The following is an 18,036-nucleotide window of genomic DNA, read 5'->3' as shown; positions in this document are numbered from 1 at the left end:
GGCAACAGAGTGAGACCCTGTCTCAAAAGAAAAAAAAAAAATTAGGAGAAACGTTACAAAAAGTGTAGGAACTATATGAGAGGATGTAACAGACGTGTAAGACTCAATTGGGCTCTGTCACATATGGCACATAATTTAGAATTACTTTTTTTTTCTTTTTTTTTAAGAGACAAGGTCCGCCCCCCAGGGCAGGATGCAGCGGCAAGATCATGGCTCACTGCAGCCTCAAACTTCTGGGCTCAAGCAATCCTCTCAACTCGGCCTCCTGAGCAGCTGGTATTACAGGTGTGTACCAGCATGCCCAGCTTTAAGAGACAGGAGTCTCGCTCTGTTGACCATGATGGTCATGAACTCCGGGGCTCAAACTAGCCTTCCACCTACAGGTGTGGGCCACCGCTCCTGGCCAGGATTAATTACTTCTTAAATGAACTATGTACCCCAATTTTGAACAATGCAGCTCTGCTGGAAATGTCTGGGACTTAAGAAAAATGTGTAAAGCCATAACCTGATATACAGTAGGCCCTCAAGAATAAAAGTTAGTTCTTTTCACTGGGTGCTGTGCCCGTCCAGAGAGAAACTGATTAGATTTTGGATACTGATCGCCTAGCTCTAGGCTGCTAAGTAATACCAACCTAATAAGCATTTCACAAATAAGTATAACAGGAAAGGAAGGAATACGTAATAAAAACATTCTGCATTTGCATCAAGGGTTTCCTTGAGATGTCGAGTATCACTATTCCCAATTTAAAGACGAAGTAACTGAGGCTCGAAAAAAGAACAGGACCTAACAACATCGTAGAGAAGTCCCAGCTCCAGGGCATCTGCTGGTCTCTCTCCACCCCTCCATAACTCTACAACCTCGGCCCAGAACAGGCCTTTGGGCCCCAGACCTCGGAGGAGGTCTTGAGCCTTTCCCAGAAGGCTTTGCAGCGCCGCGGAGAACTCTGGGATACAAAAATCCAAGGCAAAAGGCTAGACCTGGGCCCGAAAAACGGCCTCTTAAGCCCCCCAAGTGCCTTCTTCGGCTCGTTTGTGTGCTTACCTTTCCTGGAGCTCCCGCTATCGGGAGCCTCACTAATTCCCGCAAAGGCCGGGAACAGCGCCATGACCACAGGCCGTACCGCAGTTCCTCTCTATAGAGATGGCGTCGGCGAGCGAGCGTCGGTCTGATGACCCCGGCCGTCGCGGTACACTCTGGGAAATGTGGTTTTCGCAGCGCTCGCTGGGACTTGACCCTGAAGCGGGAGGGGCGGGGCCCAGAGGGGAGGGTGGACAAGGGACGGGGGCGCGGCGGGGCAGGGCGAGGCAGGGCAAATCAGGGCAGGGCGGGGCCAAGGGGGGCGGGGCGAGAAGTGACGGGTTTCTAGTGGTTGGGACCCTGTGAGAACCGGAACTGCGAAAACCGGGGAAGGGACTTGTTCACGGCGGAAAGGGACTAAGGAAATTGGGATTCCAATTCGACCCCTAAATTCACACTATCCTTGCTAACTGGGTCAACTTAAACGCTCTAAGCATCTGTTTCCTTATCTGCAAAATGTTGAGAAGATTAAATGAACATATTTATAAAGGGCCTAGCATTGAGTCCGGCCCATGAAAAGCACTTAATATGTGTTAGTTATTATGTGAATTACGATTGCAAGTTCGGCTCAAAGTCATGTGAGATATCCAAACTTCAATCAGGTTATCATATCAAATACCCCACAACAAGGAAAAATGGAAAGTCCCATCAAGTTCAAGGGTCTTTGATAATTATAAAATACCTGTCTATGAAGCATTCTTGACCCTGGTTCCCCCCACCGAAAATCTAATCACACCTGCTACCAGAAATATAGAGAATAAAGGAACAACTTAGAAGACTTTGTACCACCAAGAAACAATTAGCCAAATTTAGAATGTGGGAAATTACAGAAAACAACCGTGCTTCCTTCACATATCAATGGCTTTAAGAGCGCAGGAGATTGTAATAGATACGAAGATCTTACAGACACATCAAGCAAATGCAATGTATCTTTGGCCTCACCTCATTATGATTCTGATTGGACAAACTGTAAAAAGACCTTTTTAAGGCCGGGCGCGGTGGCTCAAGCCTGTAATCCCAGCACTTTGGGAGGCCGAGGCGGGCGGATCACGAGGTCAGGAGATCGAGACCATCCTGGCTAACACGGTGAAACCCCGTCTCTACTAAAAATACAAAAAGAAATTAGCCGGGCGTGGTGGCGGGCGCCTGTAGTCCCAGCTACTCCGGAGGCTGAGGCAGGAGAATGGCGTGAACCCGGGAGGCGGAGCTTGCAGTGAGCCGAGATCGCGCCACTGCGCTCCAGTCTGGGCGACAGAGTGAGACTCCGTCTCAAAAAAAAAAAAAAAAAAAAAGACCTTTTTAAGATAGATGGAGAAATAAGAAGGTACGCAGAGTACAAGCAATTCGTAAGTAATTCTTGTGAATTCTGTTAGAATTACTAAGGTACTGATATCACTGAGGTGACCTTTATGTATTTATTTTGAGACAAGGTCTCCCTCTGTCGCCCAGGCTGGAGTGCAGTGGTGCGATCTCTGTTCATTACAGCCTCAAACTCCTTGATTCAAGCAATCCCCTCACCTCAGCCTCCCAAGTGGCTGGGACCACAGGCTACACCACCATGTCTGGCAAATTTTTTTTTTTTTTTTTTTCAGGTAGAGGCAGGGTTTCACCATGTTGCCCAGGCTGGTCTCGAACTCCTGGGCTCAAGCGATCTGCCCCCCTCAGCCTCCCAAAGTGTTGGGTGCCTGTGCCTGAGCCACCGCACCCAGCCTGAGATGACTTTTTAAAGTTCTTATATATTAGAGATATATACTGAAGTATTTGCAAGAGAAAATAGGTAGGTAAATGAAGATATATTTATTAGGATCCCAGGGAGTTAAAGATCTGTATTAGATAGGAAATACATTAGAAACCAGAGATGCAAATGTAATAATCTAATCAAGGAATGGATAGACTCTAACGAAGGCTGCAGACCTGCATAAGAATTAGGTTCTATGAGTCCAAAATAGACACCCTTAAAGCTTTGAAGTCCCTGGCAGAGTACTTACAAAAAGGAGCTTAGTATGACAATAGGGGCAGTAATTCCTGCATGTCTTCAACTTTAAATCTCAGGTTCTACCAAAATCTTTGACTCTAAGTTACCTCAATTAATTGGGGCAGCATTTGTCTTTCTCAGCAGATCACTTCAGGTAACTGGGATGGAAATAGTCTATCCCAATGCCTCCTATCTTTCCACCCCAGAAAAGTAAGAATTAATATGGAAGTTTTAAGAAATTAAAACCATAATAATGTTTCTGTAATACGAAGGAATCTGGGTATTTAGGTATATTGTGTACTTAAAAATGTATAAGAGAATGTTGCTCAGGAGACCCTTCTCACAAGAACAACTTAGGCCGGGCGTGGTGGCTCAAGCCTGTAATCCCAGCACTTTGGGAGGCCGAGACGGGTGGATCACGAGGTCAGGAGATCGAGACCATCCTGGCTAACACGGTGAAACCCCGTCTCTACTAAAAAGATACAGAAAACTAGCCGGGTGAGGTGGCGGGCGCCTGTAGTCCCAGCTACTCGGGAGGCTGAGGCAGGAGAATGGCGTAAACCCGGGAGGCGGAGCTTGCAGTGAGCTGAGATCCGGCCACTGGACTCTAGCCTGGGTGACAGAGCGAGACTCCGTCTCAAAAAAAAAAAAAAAAAAGTAAAGCAGGCAGCTAGTCTGTCCAGAAAAAAAAACAAACGAGAGGCTGGGTGCAGTGGCTCATGCCTGTAATGCCAACACTTTGGGAGGCCAAGGTGGGAGGATAAAGTGTTTGAGACCAGCCTGGGCAACAAAGTGAGATACCGTTTCTACAGAAAAATTTAAAAATTAGCCAGGCATGGTGGTGCATACCTGTGGTCCCAGCTACTCGGGAGGCTGAGGCAGGAGAATTTCTTGAGCCCAGGAGATCAAGGCTGCAGTGAGCCATGATCGCACCACTGCACTCCAGCCTGGACAACAAATCGAGACCCTGTCTCAAAAAAAAGAAAAGGTAAAAAAAAAGGAACGGAAAAGAGGTGGGTATGAGTGAGAGCTAAAAACTATAGAAAACAGCCTTTAGGTCATTCCAGAAGACATGATATGAACAAAAGGATCGGCAAGAGGCAGCTAGATACAAAATAGGTAGGTAGTCAGTACTTGTTTGTTGTCAAAATACTGCATATATAATTCCCACTCACTTTTGGAAAAGGATATTATAGAAAAGGAATAGGGGACCAGCCATGGTGTCTCATGCCTATAATCCTAGCACTTTGGGAGGCTGAGGCAGTTGGATTGCTTGAGCCAAGAAGTTCGAGACCAGCCTGGGCAATATAGTGAAACCCCATCTCTATCATTTTTTAAATAAAACTAAAAAAAGAAAAAGGAATAGGTAGTGAACATGTTTTGTTTAGTTTAGTTTAGTTGGCAGGCTCCTTTCTGAATCCACAAGAAGTCTTGTCGGTACAATGTGGTCTGGCTGTCCCAGCCCCATCTGACGGGTTAGGATAAGTGCGTGACCTAGCTCAGTCATGTCCTTAGTTGATAGGTGCTCAACCCAGCTCTGACCCAAGCCAGGCCAAGCAAAGTTCTTTTCCATGAATTTTGAAACTAGAACTGAAAAGGAAAAAGTTATCTCTCTTTGTGTGTAGACTGCAAGATATAATAGTCCAGGAGTAGAGATGCAGAGTAAACTGCCTGTGGAGAGAAGATAAAACCAGGAGTGAGCTGGACAGGACGGGCCCAGGGTTTTGGAACTCAAATTCTAATTCTCCCTGGAGCTCAGCCTCATTCCTAGGCTTGGGTTCTAGGAAACAGCCCAATATCCTTATAATACATTTCACATTTCAGTAAACAAATTCTGTCACTTGCTACCTAGAGTCCTAAATGATACAGAATGAACGAGTGAATGAATAAATGATACCATTTCCACACTCAAAGTCACAATCTCAGAACCTGAGGATACTCCAATTGTTGATAGTTTGAATGACAAATGACACTTTTAAAATGGTCTACTCAGAACATGTATAAACAAACTCCATTCATCTGAAGAGGGAAAGAATCCTCACTCACTGATCAAGAAAACCGGAGAAACAGGTCTATCAACTCCATCAATCTTAAGGAATTTTCTGGTAGTTCCTATGAAGTCAAATGAAAGAAAATGTGCCCTTTGGAAATCAGAAATATCAGCAAGGAAATCAAACAGCCTGAGCCGCTTCACTGGTGTGATCTTTTTTCTGTTTTATTTTATTTTGTTTTGTTTTGGGGTTATGGGGGTCTCAGGTTGGAAATGTCTCAATATGTGGACACAATCCCAAGTAACAGATCTTCAGTCATAGTTAACCAGCCTATTTATGCCTAACTCACAATTCACGCAGTCCAGAACCTGCTAAAATATGTAAAGTTATGCAGAAAATAGAGAAGAGGGACACCAATAACACTTAATAACTATACTGTAGTCTAGAATAATCATTAAGAGAACCCTGCTTGGGTTTACTGTCCTAAATGGAGGCTGGGGTACATTTTTAAGAGCCTTGGATAAGAGTGACTTTAACCAGAGTTTTATTTATTTTTTTATTTTTTATTTTTTATTTTTTTTTTTTGAGACACAGTTTTGCTCTTGTTGCCCAGGCTGGAGTGCAATGGCACAACCTCAGCTCACTGCAGCCTCCACCTCCCATGTTCAAGCGATTCTCCTGCCTCAGCCTTCCCAAGTAGCTGGGATTACAGGCATGCGCCACCAATCCTGGCTAATTTTGTATTTTTAGTAGAGATGGGGTTTCTCCATGTAGGTAGGCTGGTCTCAAACTCCCGACCTCAGGTGATCTGCCCACCTCGGCCTCCCAAAGTGCTGGGATTACAGGCATGAGCCACCGCGCCTGGCCCTAACCAGAGTTTTAAAAGATTAAATCAATCTTCTTGGGTAGCTCACTCTTAAACTAGCACTTCTTCCCAAGATGCTCTGAAACAATTTTCAGCTTTCGTTGTGATTATAGCTCTTCCAGAAAGTGATAGGTTTTGTGTTATGTTGATAGGGAAAGAGATCAACGAAACAACACAAACCTCTTTTTTAAAAACTAATTTACAAATAGGCAAATAGTTAAATCACCACTGTTCAGGCTGCCTTTCTTTGACTAGAAAAATGACATTTTAAGAACTGGTTTGGTCCCAGTCTCCATTTAAAATTTCCTTAATCTTGTTGATGTTTGTCTCTCTGGCAATTCTCCTGGCTTGTGGGTGCCCATTTTTAAAGTGTGGTCAGAGGTGTTGGCTGGTTCCTATCTTCCCCCTTGTATTAACATCTGCACCTCTCTTCATTGCCTCCTCTCATTGCCAAAGAGAGTGAAAGTGTGAATTTTTTCACCTGTAAATTTCCAGTTACAGGGGAAAGTATCCATATTAAATTTGTTTTCACCTTTTGCCTATTTATTTAGGAATACAGAGAGGAACTATTCTCTCCTACCATTTTAAGCATGATGCAAGAAAAGTTTTCAACACAGAAAAGTATAAAAAAGATGGGAATGATCACCCATGTTTCCATTACCCAAAATAAAGACAAATATTATTTTGGAGTTTGTTTTGTTTTATATTTTATTTTATTTTACATTTTTAATTATTCAGACAAGTCTCCTTCTGTCCCCCAGGCTGGAAAGCAATGGTGAGATCACAGCTCACTGCAGCCTCAGCCTCCTAGGCTCAAGGGATCTTCCTGTCTCAGCCTCCTGTGTAGCTGGGATGACAGGCGCACATCATCATATCAGGTAATTTTTAAATTTTTTGTAGAGATGGGGTCTCATTTTGTTGCCCAGGCTTTGTTTTGTTTTCTTAGAGATGGAGTCTTGCTCTGTTGCCCAAGCTGGAGTGCCATGGTACGATCATAGTGCATTGCAGCCTCAAATCCATGGGTTCAAGCAATCCTCCTGCTTCAGCCTCCTGAGTAGCTGGGATTACAGGTCTTTCTTTCTTTTACGTTTTTCCTGTATCTTAGATCATGGATAATTTTTTTCATCATAGTTGTGATTGCTCTTTCTCTTAATGTTATACAAAAGCATTTCTGTTTTATTACAAACCTCATAAACATGTATTATTAGATTGGTGCAAAAGTAAGTGCGGTTTTCGTGTGGTTTTTGCCATTCCTTTCAATGAAGAATAGCATTGAAAGGATGCATAATATTTCATTCAATGGATGGAATTACAATATACTTAATGACTCCCTGTAGCTAGGTATTTAGCAAACCTCACCTCTTATGTCATCTCATCAGTGTTATCTATGAGTTCTCCAAACTGTGAACTGGCTGGTCAGGATTGTCAACCATAGGATTTTATTTTATTTTATTTTTTGAGACAGAGTCTTGCTCTGTCACCCAGGCTGGAGTGCAGTGGCCGGATCTCAGCTCACTGCCACCTCCGCTTTCCGGGTTTAAGTGATACTCCTCCCTCAGTCTCCCAAATAGCTGGGATTACAGAAACCCACCACCATGCCCAGCTAATTTTTGTATTTTTAGTAGAGAGGAGGTTTCACCATGTTGGCCATGCTGGTCTCAAACTCCTGACCTCAAGGGATCCACCCACCTCTGCCTCTCAAAGTGCTGGCATTACAGGTGTGAGCTACTGTGCCCTGCCAACCATAGGATTTTAAGTTGTAGCTTGTCCACCAGCAGCCAAGACATTGTTGATGACGAACAGCCATTTCACTGGAGCATGAGGAATGAGGTGGGAAAAAAGCAATCAAGAGGGGCACAATGACACTTTCTAAAAAGATAAATATGTCTGGGTGCGGTGGCTCACGCCTGTAATCCCAGCACTTTGGGAGGCCAAGGTGGGAGGATTACCTGAGGTCAGGAATTCGAGACCAGCCTGACCGACCTGGTGAAATCCCGTCTCTACTAATAATACAAAAATTAGCCAGGTGTGGTGGTGGGCGCCTGTAATCTCAGCTACTCAGGAGGCTGAGGCAGGAGAATCGTTTGAACCCGGAAGGCAAAAGTTGCAGCGAGCTGAGATTGCACCATTGCACTCCACCCTGAGCAAGAAGAGTGAAACTCCATCTCAAAAAAAAAAAAAAAAAGCAGACAAATACAACTTCAGATAATAAAGGCAAGGTTCTACTCAAAGCATATTCAGCAAAGGCCATATGCTATGTGTCAAAGGTACATACGGACATCTCAACAAACAAGTCTGCCTGAAGAGTTAAGTGCAAAGATGATCTATAAATGAACAAAGGATTACTACCAGCACCGCGGAGGTGGAGATTAACTCTGCCCCTTTGGATGAATCCAAGGAAGTGGAGCTACTTACCCGGCTCTTACAAATGAGAAGTAGTCCCTGGGACAGATGAAGGAGAAAACAAACATAGGCCGAGAAAGCAGCATGCACAGAAGTCCCAGGTTATAAAACAGCAAGGTGTGTTCAAAGATCCTCAAGGGTTCTCTGGCCGCAATGTGATAGGAGAGGCTGGGGGCCTGCAAAGACTGTCTGGGATCCGGACATGAAGAACTCTGATGTCATAGGTGGTTTAATAATTTGTCCCTAGTTCGGCTGGGCACGGTGGCTCACGCCTGTAATCCCAGCACTTTGGGAGGCCGAGGCGGGGGAATCACGAGGTCAGGAGATCAAGACCATCCTGGCTAACATGGTGAAACCCCACCTCTGCTAAAAATACAAAAAATTAGCCGGGCGTGGTAGTGCACGCCTGTAGTCCCAGCTACTCAGGAGACTGAGGGAAGAGAATGGCTTGAACCTGGGAGGCGGAGGTTACAGTGAGCCGAGATCATGCCACTGCACTCCAGCCTGGGTGACAGAGCAAGATTCTGTCTCAAGATAATAATAATAATAATAATAGTAATAATAATAATAATAATGGTTCTTCCCGGGTGTTAAACTCTAAATCTTTGGAGTTTCCCCAGTGATAGGATAGGAGTGTCTTTGTTATTCATGGTGGCCTACACCTGAGTTTATGCTAACAAGATAACTCAGATGGCGGATGCCTAGAAAGACCAACTCTGTGATTAGAGAGGAGGGGTTTCTAGCCAGCCCGACCTCTAGGGAGTAAAGGTAGCTAGAGGCTGAATTTGATCATATTGAATAACGTGCCAGTAATTCAGTCAGTCCATCATTCCTATGTCATGAAACCCCAATAAAACTCTAGACACAGGCTGAGCAAGCTTCCTGGTCGGTAAACACAACAGCATGCATCCTGATTCTCAGAGGGCACAGAAATTCCATATTCAGGACCCTCTCAGAACTGTCATTGGCTGGTCCTGATTGGTATCTTTTTTTTTTTTTTTTTTAGGCAGTCTTGCTGTATTGCCCAGGATGGAGTGCAGTGGTACAATCTCTGCTCGCTGCAACCTCTGCCTCCCAGGCTCAAGGGATTCTTGTGCCTCAGCCTCAAGTAGCTGGGATTACAAGTATGCGCAACTATGCCCGGCTATTGTCTGTATTTTTAGTAGAGATGGGGTTTCGCCGTGTTGGTCTCCGACTCCTGGCCTCAAGTGATCCACCCACCTTGGACTCCCAAAGTGATAGGATTACAGGCATGAGCCACCGTACCTGGCTTGTATCCTTTATAATAAAACTATAATAGCAAATATAGCACTCTCCTGAGTTCTACAAGTCATTCTAGGGAATTATTGAACCCGAGGGTGCCATGGAAACTCCCAAATTTGTTGCCACTTGAGCCACTGGGTGCCACTGGCTCACACTTGTAATCTCAGCACTTTGGGAGGCTGAGGCGGGAGGATCTCTTGAGCTCAGGAGAGTTTAAGACCAGCCTGAGAAACATGGTGAAACCCCATCTCTACAAAAAATACCAAAAATTAGCCACGTGTCATGGCACATGCCTGTAGTCCCAGCTACTTGGGAGGGTGAGATGAGGATCAGGAAGAGCCCAGGAGGTCAAGGCTGCAGTGAGCTGAGATTGTGCCAGTGCACTCCAGCCTGGGTGACAGAGCAAGACCCTGCCAAAAAAAAAAAAAAAGAAAGAAAAGAAAAGAGAGAGAAAGAAAGAAAAGAAAGAAGGAAGCAAGGAAAAGAAAGAGAGAAAGAAAGAAAAATAAAGAAAGAAGGAAGGAAGGAAGGAAGGAAGGAAGGAAGGAAGGAAGGAAGGAAGGAAGGAAGGAAGGAAGGAAGGAAGGAAGGAGAGGCTGGGTGCGGTGGCTCACGCGCAATCCCAGCACTTTGGGAGGCCGAGGTGGAAGGACCACCTGCGGTCAGGAGTTCGAGACCAGCCTCACCAACATGGAGAAACCTGGTCTCTACTAAAAATACAAAATTAGTCAGGCGTGGTGGCACATGCCTGTAATCCCAGCTACTCAGCAGGCTGAGGCAGGAGAATTGCTTGAACTCGGGAGGCGGAGGTTGCAGTGAGCCAAGACTGTGCCATTACACTCCAGCCTGGGTAACAAGAGTGAAACTCTGTCTCAAAAAAAAAAAAAAAAAAAAGACAGAAAGACAGAAGAAAAAAAGAAAGAGTGGGTGGCCTGGGGACCTCTGGAACTTGTAGCTGGCATCTGAAGTCAGGGTGGTCTAGTTGGGAACTATGCCCTTGAATCTGTGGAGTCTGTGCTTACTCTGGGTGCCTCACATAAGAATGGCACTGTCGACTGGGCTCAGTGGCTCACGCCTGTAATCCCATCACTTTGGGAAACTGAGGTGGGTGGATCCCTTGAGATCAGGAGTTTGAACCAGCCTGGCCAACATGTTGAAACCCTGTCTCTACTAAAAATACAAAAATTAGCCAGGCATGGTGGCACATCTGTAATTCCAGCTACTAGTGAGGCTGAGGCAGGAGAATCACTTGAGCCCAGGAGGTGGAGGTGGCAGTGAGCCAAGATCAGGCTACTGCACTCCAGCCTGGGCAACAGATTGAGACTCCGTCTCAAAAAAAAAAAAAACAGGAATTGCGTTGCAGTATTTCATAATGCATACATCTTATTTTGAAAAGTTTTAGGCCGGGCGCGGTGGCTCAAGCCTGTAATCCCAGCACTTTGGGAGGCCGAGACGGGTGGATCACGAGGTCAGGAGATCGAGACCATCCTGGCTAACACGGTGAAACCCCGTCTCTACTAAAAAATACAAAAAACTAGCCGGGCGAGGTGGCGGGCGCCTGTAGTCCCAGCTACTCGGGAGGCTGAGGCAGGAGAATGGCGGGAACCCGGGAGGCGGAGCTTGCAGTGAGCCGAGATCTGGTCACTGCGCTCCAGCCTGGGCGACAAAGCAAGACTCCGTCTCAAAAAAAAAAAAAAAAAAAAAAGTTTTAAGTAAGGAAATACCAAATACTTGTGTCAGAAAAACCAGTCTGCGACAGTATAAAGAATGGATAGACAGGGTAGAATATGAAGGAGGGTGTGTTGCAGATGGCTAGGAATCGGGATGATCAATAAACCAGGCCAGCATACAGTGATCAGGAGTGAGACTGTTCTTTTTGAGTTAACTTTTAGGACAACAGTGTGTTTAAGAGAATGAATTACAAACATATCTGTGAAATATGTGTGCGAAGAGGCAGATGAAAGAGCAGCACCCCCAGGATTTAGTTCTGCATGTGACCAGCCTGGCGTGGAACAGTTGGCAACTTATCACTTTAGATTACTGGTAGGCTAAAGGATTTGTTTTTTGTTTGTTTGTTTTTGTGTTTTGTTTCGTTTTTGAGACAGAGTCTCGTTCTGTCACCGGGCTGGAGTGCAGTGGCGCATCTCAGCTCACTGTAACCTCTGCCTCCCAGGTTCAAGCAATTCCCCTGCCTCAGGCTCCCAAGTAGCTGGGACTGCAGGCACGTGCCACCACGCCTGGATTTTTTTTTTTTTTTTTTTGTATTTTAGTAGAGACAGCGTTTCATCATGTTGGCCAAGATGGTCTTGATCTTCTGACCCTGTGATCCGCCCTCCTTGGGCCTCTCAAAATGCTGGGATTACAGGCGTGAGCCACCGTGCCAGGCCCAGATTTGGGTCTTTTAAAGATACATTTTCCTTTTGAGTTTTTGGGAAGAATTTAAAAATACAAAATAATAAAACAGGCCAGATGCAGTGGCTCATGCCTATAATCCCAGCACTTTGGGAGGCCAAGGTGGGCAGATCACTTGAGCCCAGGAGTTCAAGACCAGTTTGGGCAATGTGGTGAAACTCTGTCTCTATAAAAAAAATATAGGGCGGGCGCCTGTAGTGCCAGCTACTCAGGAGGCAGAGGCAGGAGAATGGCGTACCCGGGAGGCGGAGCTTGCAGTGAGCTGAGATCCGGCCACTGCACTCCAGCCTGGGCGGCAGAGCGAGACTCCGTCTCAAAAAAAAAAAAAAAAAAAAAAATTACCCACGCGTGGTGGTGCACCCCTGTGGTCCCAGCTACTTGGGAGGATTGAGCCTGGGAGGTTTGAGGTTGCAGTGAGCCAAGATCACACTACTGCACTCCAGCCTGGGTGACAGAGTAAGACTCTCTTTCGAAAAATGAATTAATAAATAATGATAATAATAATCATAAAACAAATGATTAAGTGCTCTCTCCCACCCCCAATTTAGCACATGCTAAGATTTTCTTCATTTGTTCTATTTGTGCTTATTTGCTTTTTATTTAAATCAATGACTCTCAACATGATGGTGTGGGGAGTGGGGGCGGTGTGGGGGAAGCAATTTTATTTCCCAGGGGACTTTTGGCAAAGGCTGGAGATACTTTGGGTGGTCACAATTTGGGGTGCTGTTGGCATCTAGAGGGGAGAGGCCAGGGATGCTGCCGAACATCCTACAATGCCCAGGACTGCCCCTACCACAAAGAATTACCTGGCCTCAAATGTCAGTAGTGCTGAGACTGAAAAACTCCAATTTAAATAAAATACATAAAATATTATAGATAAAATCGAAGTCCCTTGGTACCCCTCCCCAAACCCGAATGTACTTGCATCCACTATCTCCCCCAAAACAACTGCTATCATGAGTTAGGTCTAAGGACAGAGGGGTTTTGTGTATTCCAGCCAAATGGAATTCTGCAGATAAATCCAGTTTTATAACTAGGGACAAAAAATCACATCAGCACATATTGGTGTTGTACCTGATTGGTTTACCGACTAATTCCATCCCAGGCATGACATCGATTTCCCTTAGTGAAAAATCATCCCTATTTGCTTCTTATTTTGAAGGCGTTTTTGTATTTAAAGAATCAAAATTCAAGTCAGGGCCCTTAAATTCAAAGACCTCAGCAATGAAATGTTGCATGGTGGTGACAGTCATTTAGACGAAGCAACATTCCTAGTGCAGTTCTCCATCCTGCCTCATTAGAGATGCTTATGTCATGGACAGAACCTCCACAATGCAGCTTGATTGGCTTAAGCAGAAGACAGATCTTTCCGTGTTAGACCGAAAGGTGGCATCGAGGATGGAAATTCGCCCCCTTACTTTTCACTATCCTCAAATGTTTTGCTAACAGATTCATCAGAACTAGTGAGAGCAAAATGTCTTTCAACATCTCTCAAGAGTATCAAGCAGCTGACTGCAACTTTTCACATTCCTTCAGCATATGGGCTGTATAATCTACAGGGGATTCTGCCGAATATGCTGATAATGGTTTCCTCCTTGACCTTCAAGCTAATTATCACCAGGGAATCTTTAATGCTTTAAAAGTACATGTCACTTGGCCGGGCGCAGTGGTTCACGCCTGTAATCCCAGCAGTTTGGGAGGCCAAGGCAGGTGGATCAAGAGGTCAGGAGTTCGAGACCAGCCTGACCAACGTAGTGAAACCTCATCTCTACTAAAAATACAAAAATTAGCCGGGTGTGGTGGCGGGCACCTATAGTCCCAGCTACTCAGGAGGCTGAGGCAGGAGGATGGTGTGAACCCGGGAGGTGAAGCTTGCAGTGAGCCAAGTCCGCCACTGCACTCCAGCCTGGGCGACACAGGGAGACCCTGTCTAAAAAAAAAAAAAAAAAACATGTCACTTATTTTGCTCACAGATCAGTGGTTTAATAAATGCCAGCGTATATGTTAAATTTTGTTAACGTTTAATATCTTTTTTTATCAGCCAAAGTGCATTAAAAATTAAAATTAATTCCCACTTTCCCATTTTTATGCTGTCGGGTAATGTTATTTTACATCGTGCTGTAGTGGACGTTCAGTGCTTTGAATTAATGCACTTGGTGATTTATTTACCGCCTTGGGTGTTAGTCATTACTTTTTCAATTACTGTAAAACTTTATGCATCACAGCATGATACTCTGAGAAACCAGATAAACAGTGCTGGGGAGATTTTCTTTTAAATGGGATCCAGTAATAAAGACAAAAGACTACATTAGAATCTCTAATGTGCCAGCCAGAGACATTGGTTTCCATGCTTGTGAGCTTGTGAATCACCTTCCAGAAGTGAACCTTTCCCAACCAGAATGCATGGGAAATCCTGGTCTTCTGCCTTTGAGTCACTGTACAAGTCATAGCAAGCCATCCTTATCCACAGAGCTCAAAAGCAGGAATCTCTAGCATCCAGCGTATTAGCAAGAGGAAGCTGAGATTTTGAGAGGACTGACATTGTGTCATATCATCCTACAAACCTTTAGAAGTGCCATCAGTGATTGCTATGCTATGCACCAAGACCTCAATGTGTCCACGCATTTGATTTCTTTTCCTATATTTGATAAAGCCCTGACAAGATTCCTAGCACTGTCCTGTGCTCTAGGGATTGAGAGCATATAACAGCAAGATGACATGCTCCCGGGGGAGGTTTTAATCTCCTGGAAACCCTGTGTCATTGCCAGGAGGGGCATGCCACTGGAACATGGTCCCTGCTGTAAAACTCACAGGGAGGTGAGGCTGAGGCAAAGAAAGGTTAGAGGAGGCCTCATTGGGCTGCTTCCAGAAGCACTTCTAGAGCAGTGGGGAGCGAGGAGGAGCCGTTGGCAAGGCGACAGAAGCCGCAAATGGGCTCAGTGGGAGTCCAAATTCAGCACCTGCAAGCCCGGCTAGCCTGACTGTGGTAAACACACAGCCACAGGGATTCCAAGTAGTCCCTGGAGCGAAGGTTTCTTCCAGTCTGTTCAGCCCACTCTGCCTGGTGGTCCTAGATCTACAGTTATTTAAAATGTGCCGATGAAAAACAAAAGGAAAAAAATGTGCCAATTGAAAGGGAAGTGTTTCAGGACAGGTGCGTTGCCTCATGCCTATAATCCCAGCATTTAGGGAGGCAAAGGTGGGAAAATAGCTTGAGCCCAGGGGTTCAAGATCAGCCTGGGCGACATAGTGAAACCCACTTGTCTTTTTTCTTTTTCTTTTCTTTTTTATTTTTTGAGACGGAGCTTCACTCTTGTTGCCCAGGCTGGAGTGCAGTGGCGTGATCTCAGCTCACTGCAACCTTTGCCTCTCAGGTTCAAGCAATTCTCCTGCCTCAGCCTCCCGAGTAGCTGGGATTACAGGTGCCCACCACCACACCCGGCTAATTTTTGTATTTTTAGTAGAGATGGGGTTTCACCATGTTGGCCAGACTGATCTTGAACTCCTGGCCTCAGCCAGGTGATCCACCCACCTCAGCCTCCCAAAGTGCTGGGATTACAGGCGTGAGCCACCACATCTGGCAATTTTTTTTTTTTTTTTGAAGGGGAAAAATTTTATTAGGTCCAGAAATCAAAGATGACTTAGGGTAGAATTATGATTACGTGCAGAATTGGGTGGTTAGAAAAGAAATCAATCTATTGAGGTCCAGCCTAAGGTTCTGATAGCCAATGGGTAGACACAATGAGAGTAGTAGTATTCCTAGAAACCAGGATAAATCTCCAACTCGTGTGAGTTTATTTTATTTTATTTTATTTTTTTGAGAGGGAGTCACGCTCTTGTTGCCCAGGCTGGAGTGCAATGGCACGATCTCGGCTCACTGCAACCTCTGCCTCCCAGGTTCAAGCAATTCTCCTGCCTCACCCTCCCAAGTAGCTGGGATTACAGGCACCTGCCACCAAGCCCGGCTAATTTTTGTATTTTTAGTAGAGACGGGGTTTCGCCATGTTGCCCAGGCTGGTCTTGAACTCCTGACCTCAGGTGATCCACCCACCTCGGCCTTCCAAAGTGCTGGGATTACAGGCGTGAGCCACTGTGCCCGGCCTACTTGCATGAGTTTAATGAACCAGGTAGATTATTGTATATCTGCCCTTATCCCATTCTCGGTCAGGTGAATTTTCTTGCTCATGAAGTCCACATTGAAAGCAGCATGCTCAGAAATGGAGGTGAAACCCCCTTCTCTACAAAAAATTTAAAAGTCCTAACTACTCAGGAGGCTGAGGTGGGAGGATGGCTTGAGCCTGGAAGTTTGAGGCTTGAGCTCCTTCCCTGAATCCTCCTTGACTTAAACCTGTCCCTTTGATGAGGCCTGTGTAAGATCCTCCAGGAGCTCCTCACTCAGGACAAGTGCCCACCAAGCGGACCCTGTTTCCTCCAGCTGAGCAGAATCAAGGCAGGTTTGGATCATTTGCTTTTTTGGAGCCAAGGAGAAAAATCTTTTGCTTCAAGTCTTATTGTTGTGGACCCAGGAAATCTGAGACAGGTCTCAGTTAATTTAGAAAGTTTATTTTGCCAAGGTTGAGGACGCGCCCGTGACACAGCCTCAGAAAGTCCTGACAACATGTGCCCAAGGTGGTTGGGGCACAGCTTGGCTTTATACATTTTAGGGAGACACGAGATATCAATCAATATATGTAAGAAGTGTGTTGGCTCTGTTTGGAAAGGCAGAACAACGTGAAGCAAAGGCAGGAAGCAGGGAGGGAGCTTCCAGGTCACAGATAGGTGAGACGCAAATGGCTGCATTCTTCTGAGTTTCTGATTAGCCTTTCCAAAGGAGGCAATCAGATATGCATCTGGCTGGGTGTGGTGGCTCACACTTGTAATCCCAGCACTTTGGGAGGCCGAGGTGGGCAGATCACTCGAAGTCTGGAATTTAAGACCAGCCTGGCCAATATGGTGAAACCCCATCTCTACCAAAAAATAGAAAAATTAGCTGGGCATGGTGGTGCATGCCTGTAATCCCAGCTACTCAGGAGGCTGAGGCGGGAGAATCGCTCAAACCGGGAGGTGGAGGTTGCAGTGAGCTGATCGTACCACTGCACTCCAGCCTGGGCGACAGAGCAAGACTCTTCTTAAATAAATAAATAACTAAACAAATGACAGACTTTGGGAAACCAAAGATGCGGGATTCCTTGAGGCCAGGAGTTCGAGGCTGCAGTAAGCTATGACTGTGCCACTGTACTCTAGTCTGGGCAACAGAGTGAGACCCCATCTATAAAATAAATAAATAAAATATAATAATTCCAGTTTTTGCAAGGTCTGGAGAGTGACGGTCTTTTAGGCCTATTATGCCATATCCACCCTAATGGGTCCCAAAGGCTAGGTAGCCCCTGGGAAGTAAAGACTACTTTTGGCCTCTGAAACTGACACAGAAAATTATTTTAGCAAATAAACCTCTCTGCCCAGAAATACCCAAATAATGCATTCTAACGTGTCTGCTTTCAGGTTATCTGAAGAACCCGGATGGAGAGATCAAGTACAAGTTATAGTGAACAGAGGGTGTAGGTTCTGAGAGTCATGACTGGCGTTCATAGCTGGGGTGGATATGGCATGGTCAGTCCCAGCCTGGACCCATGCAGTGTTCTGTGTGGCCTGTCCAGGGACCACCAGACCCTTCGGGAAGGTGGCAACGGCCTGGGAGGGAGACTGAGGGAAGATTCAGAGAGACCTCCCATCTCAGTGTCTGGAATAGGTGTGTCACTTTGCTCCCAGTCAGAACTGATCAATTCCCCAAGTCCAAATGTCAGAGTTATGATTTCTTGTACAAGGTGAATGAGAGCCCCAGATATTTTGGAAACTAACCATATTGTTTTCCCTTACCTCTCTTAGGAAAGCGGTCACCAAAGAGTTCCCATCTGAGTACAGGTTACAGGGTCAAAAGACCCTGATGCCCCAGCTGCCAAGGGGGTGATTTAGGCAGAGAACCTAGAACAGCAAAGAGGCGTGCTATTTCGACTCACACTGCTTCCACGCAGCAAAGAGGTGCTGGGAA

General features: G+C 45.6%; 1 protein-coding gene and 1 long non-coding RNA gene across 3 annotated transcripts in view; one reads left to right on the top strand and one right to left on the bottom strand.

Annotated features, from left to right (window-relative positions):
• Positions 1–1,182, bottom strand: part of LOC105467563 (NRDE-2, necessary for RNA interference, domain containing) — a 51,089-nt gene extending 49,907 nt beyond the window's left edge. The window contains exon 1 of the mRNA XM_011717253.3: positions 1,043–1,182. Coding sequence (XP_011715555.2) covers positions 1,043–1,106 — 64 coding nt within the window. The 5' untranslated portion in view covers positions 1,107–1,182. The remainder of the gene's footprint in view (positions 1–1,042) is intronic.
• Positions 1,051–18,036, top strand: part of LOC139364213 (uncharacterized) — a 43,825-nt gene continuing 26,839 nt past the window's right edge. For both annotated transcript variants that reach the window (XR_011625640.1, XR_011625639.1), the window contains exons 1-2: positions 1,051–1,187; positions 6,671–6,787. This is a non-coding gene — a long non-coding RNA (uncharacterized lncRNA). The remainder of the gene's footprint in view (positions 1,188–6,670; positions 6,788–18,036) is intronic.

This window comes from Macaca nemestrina, chromosome 7 (assembly GCF_043159975.1).
Source record: "Macaca nemestrina isolate mMacNem1 chromosome 7, mMacNem.hap1, whole genome shotgun sequence".
Taxonomy (NCBI): Eukaryota; Metazoa; Chordata; class Mammalia; order Primates; family Cercopithecidae; genus Macaca; species Macaca nemestrina.
This window is presented reverse-complemented; position numbering and strand designations above follow the sequence as displayed.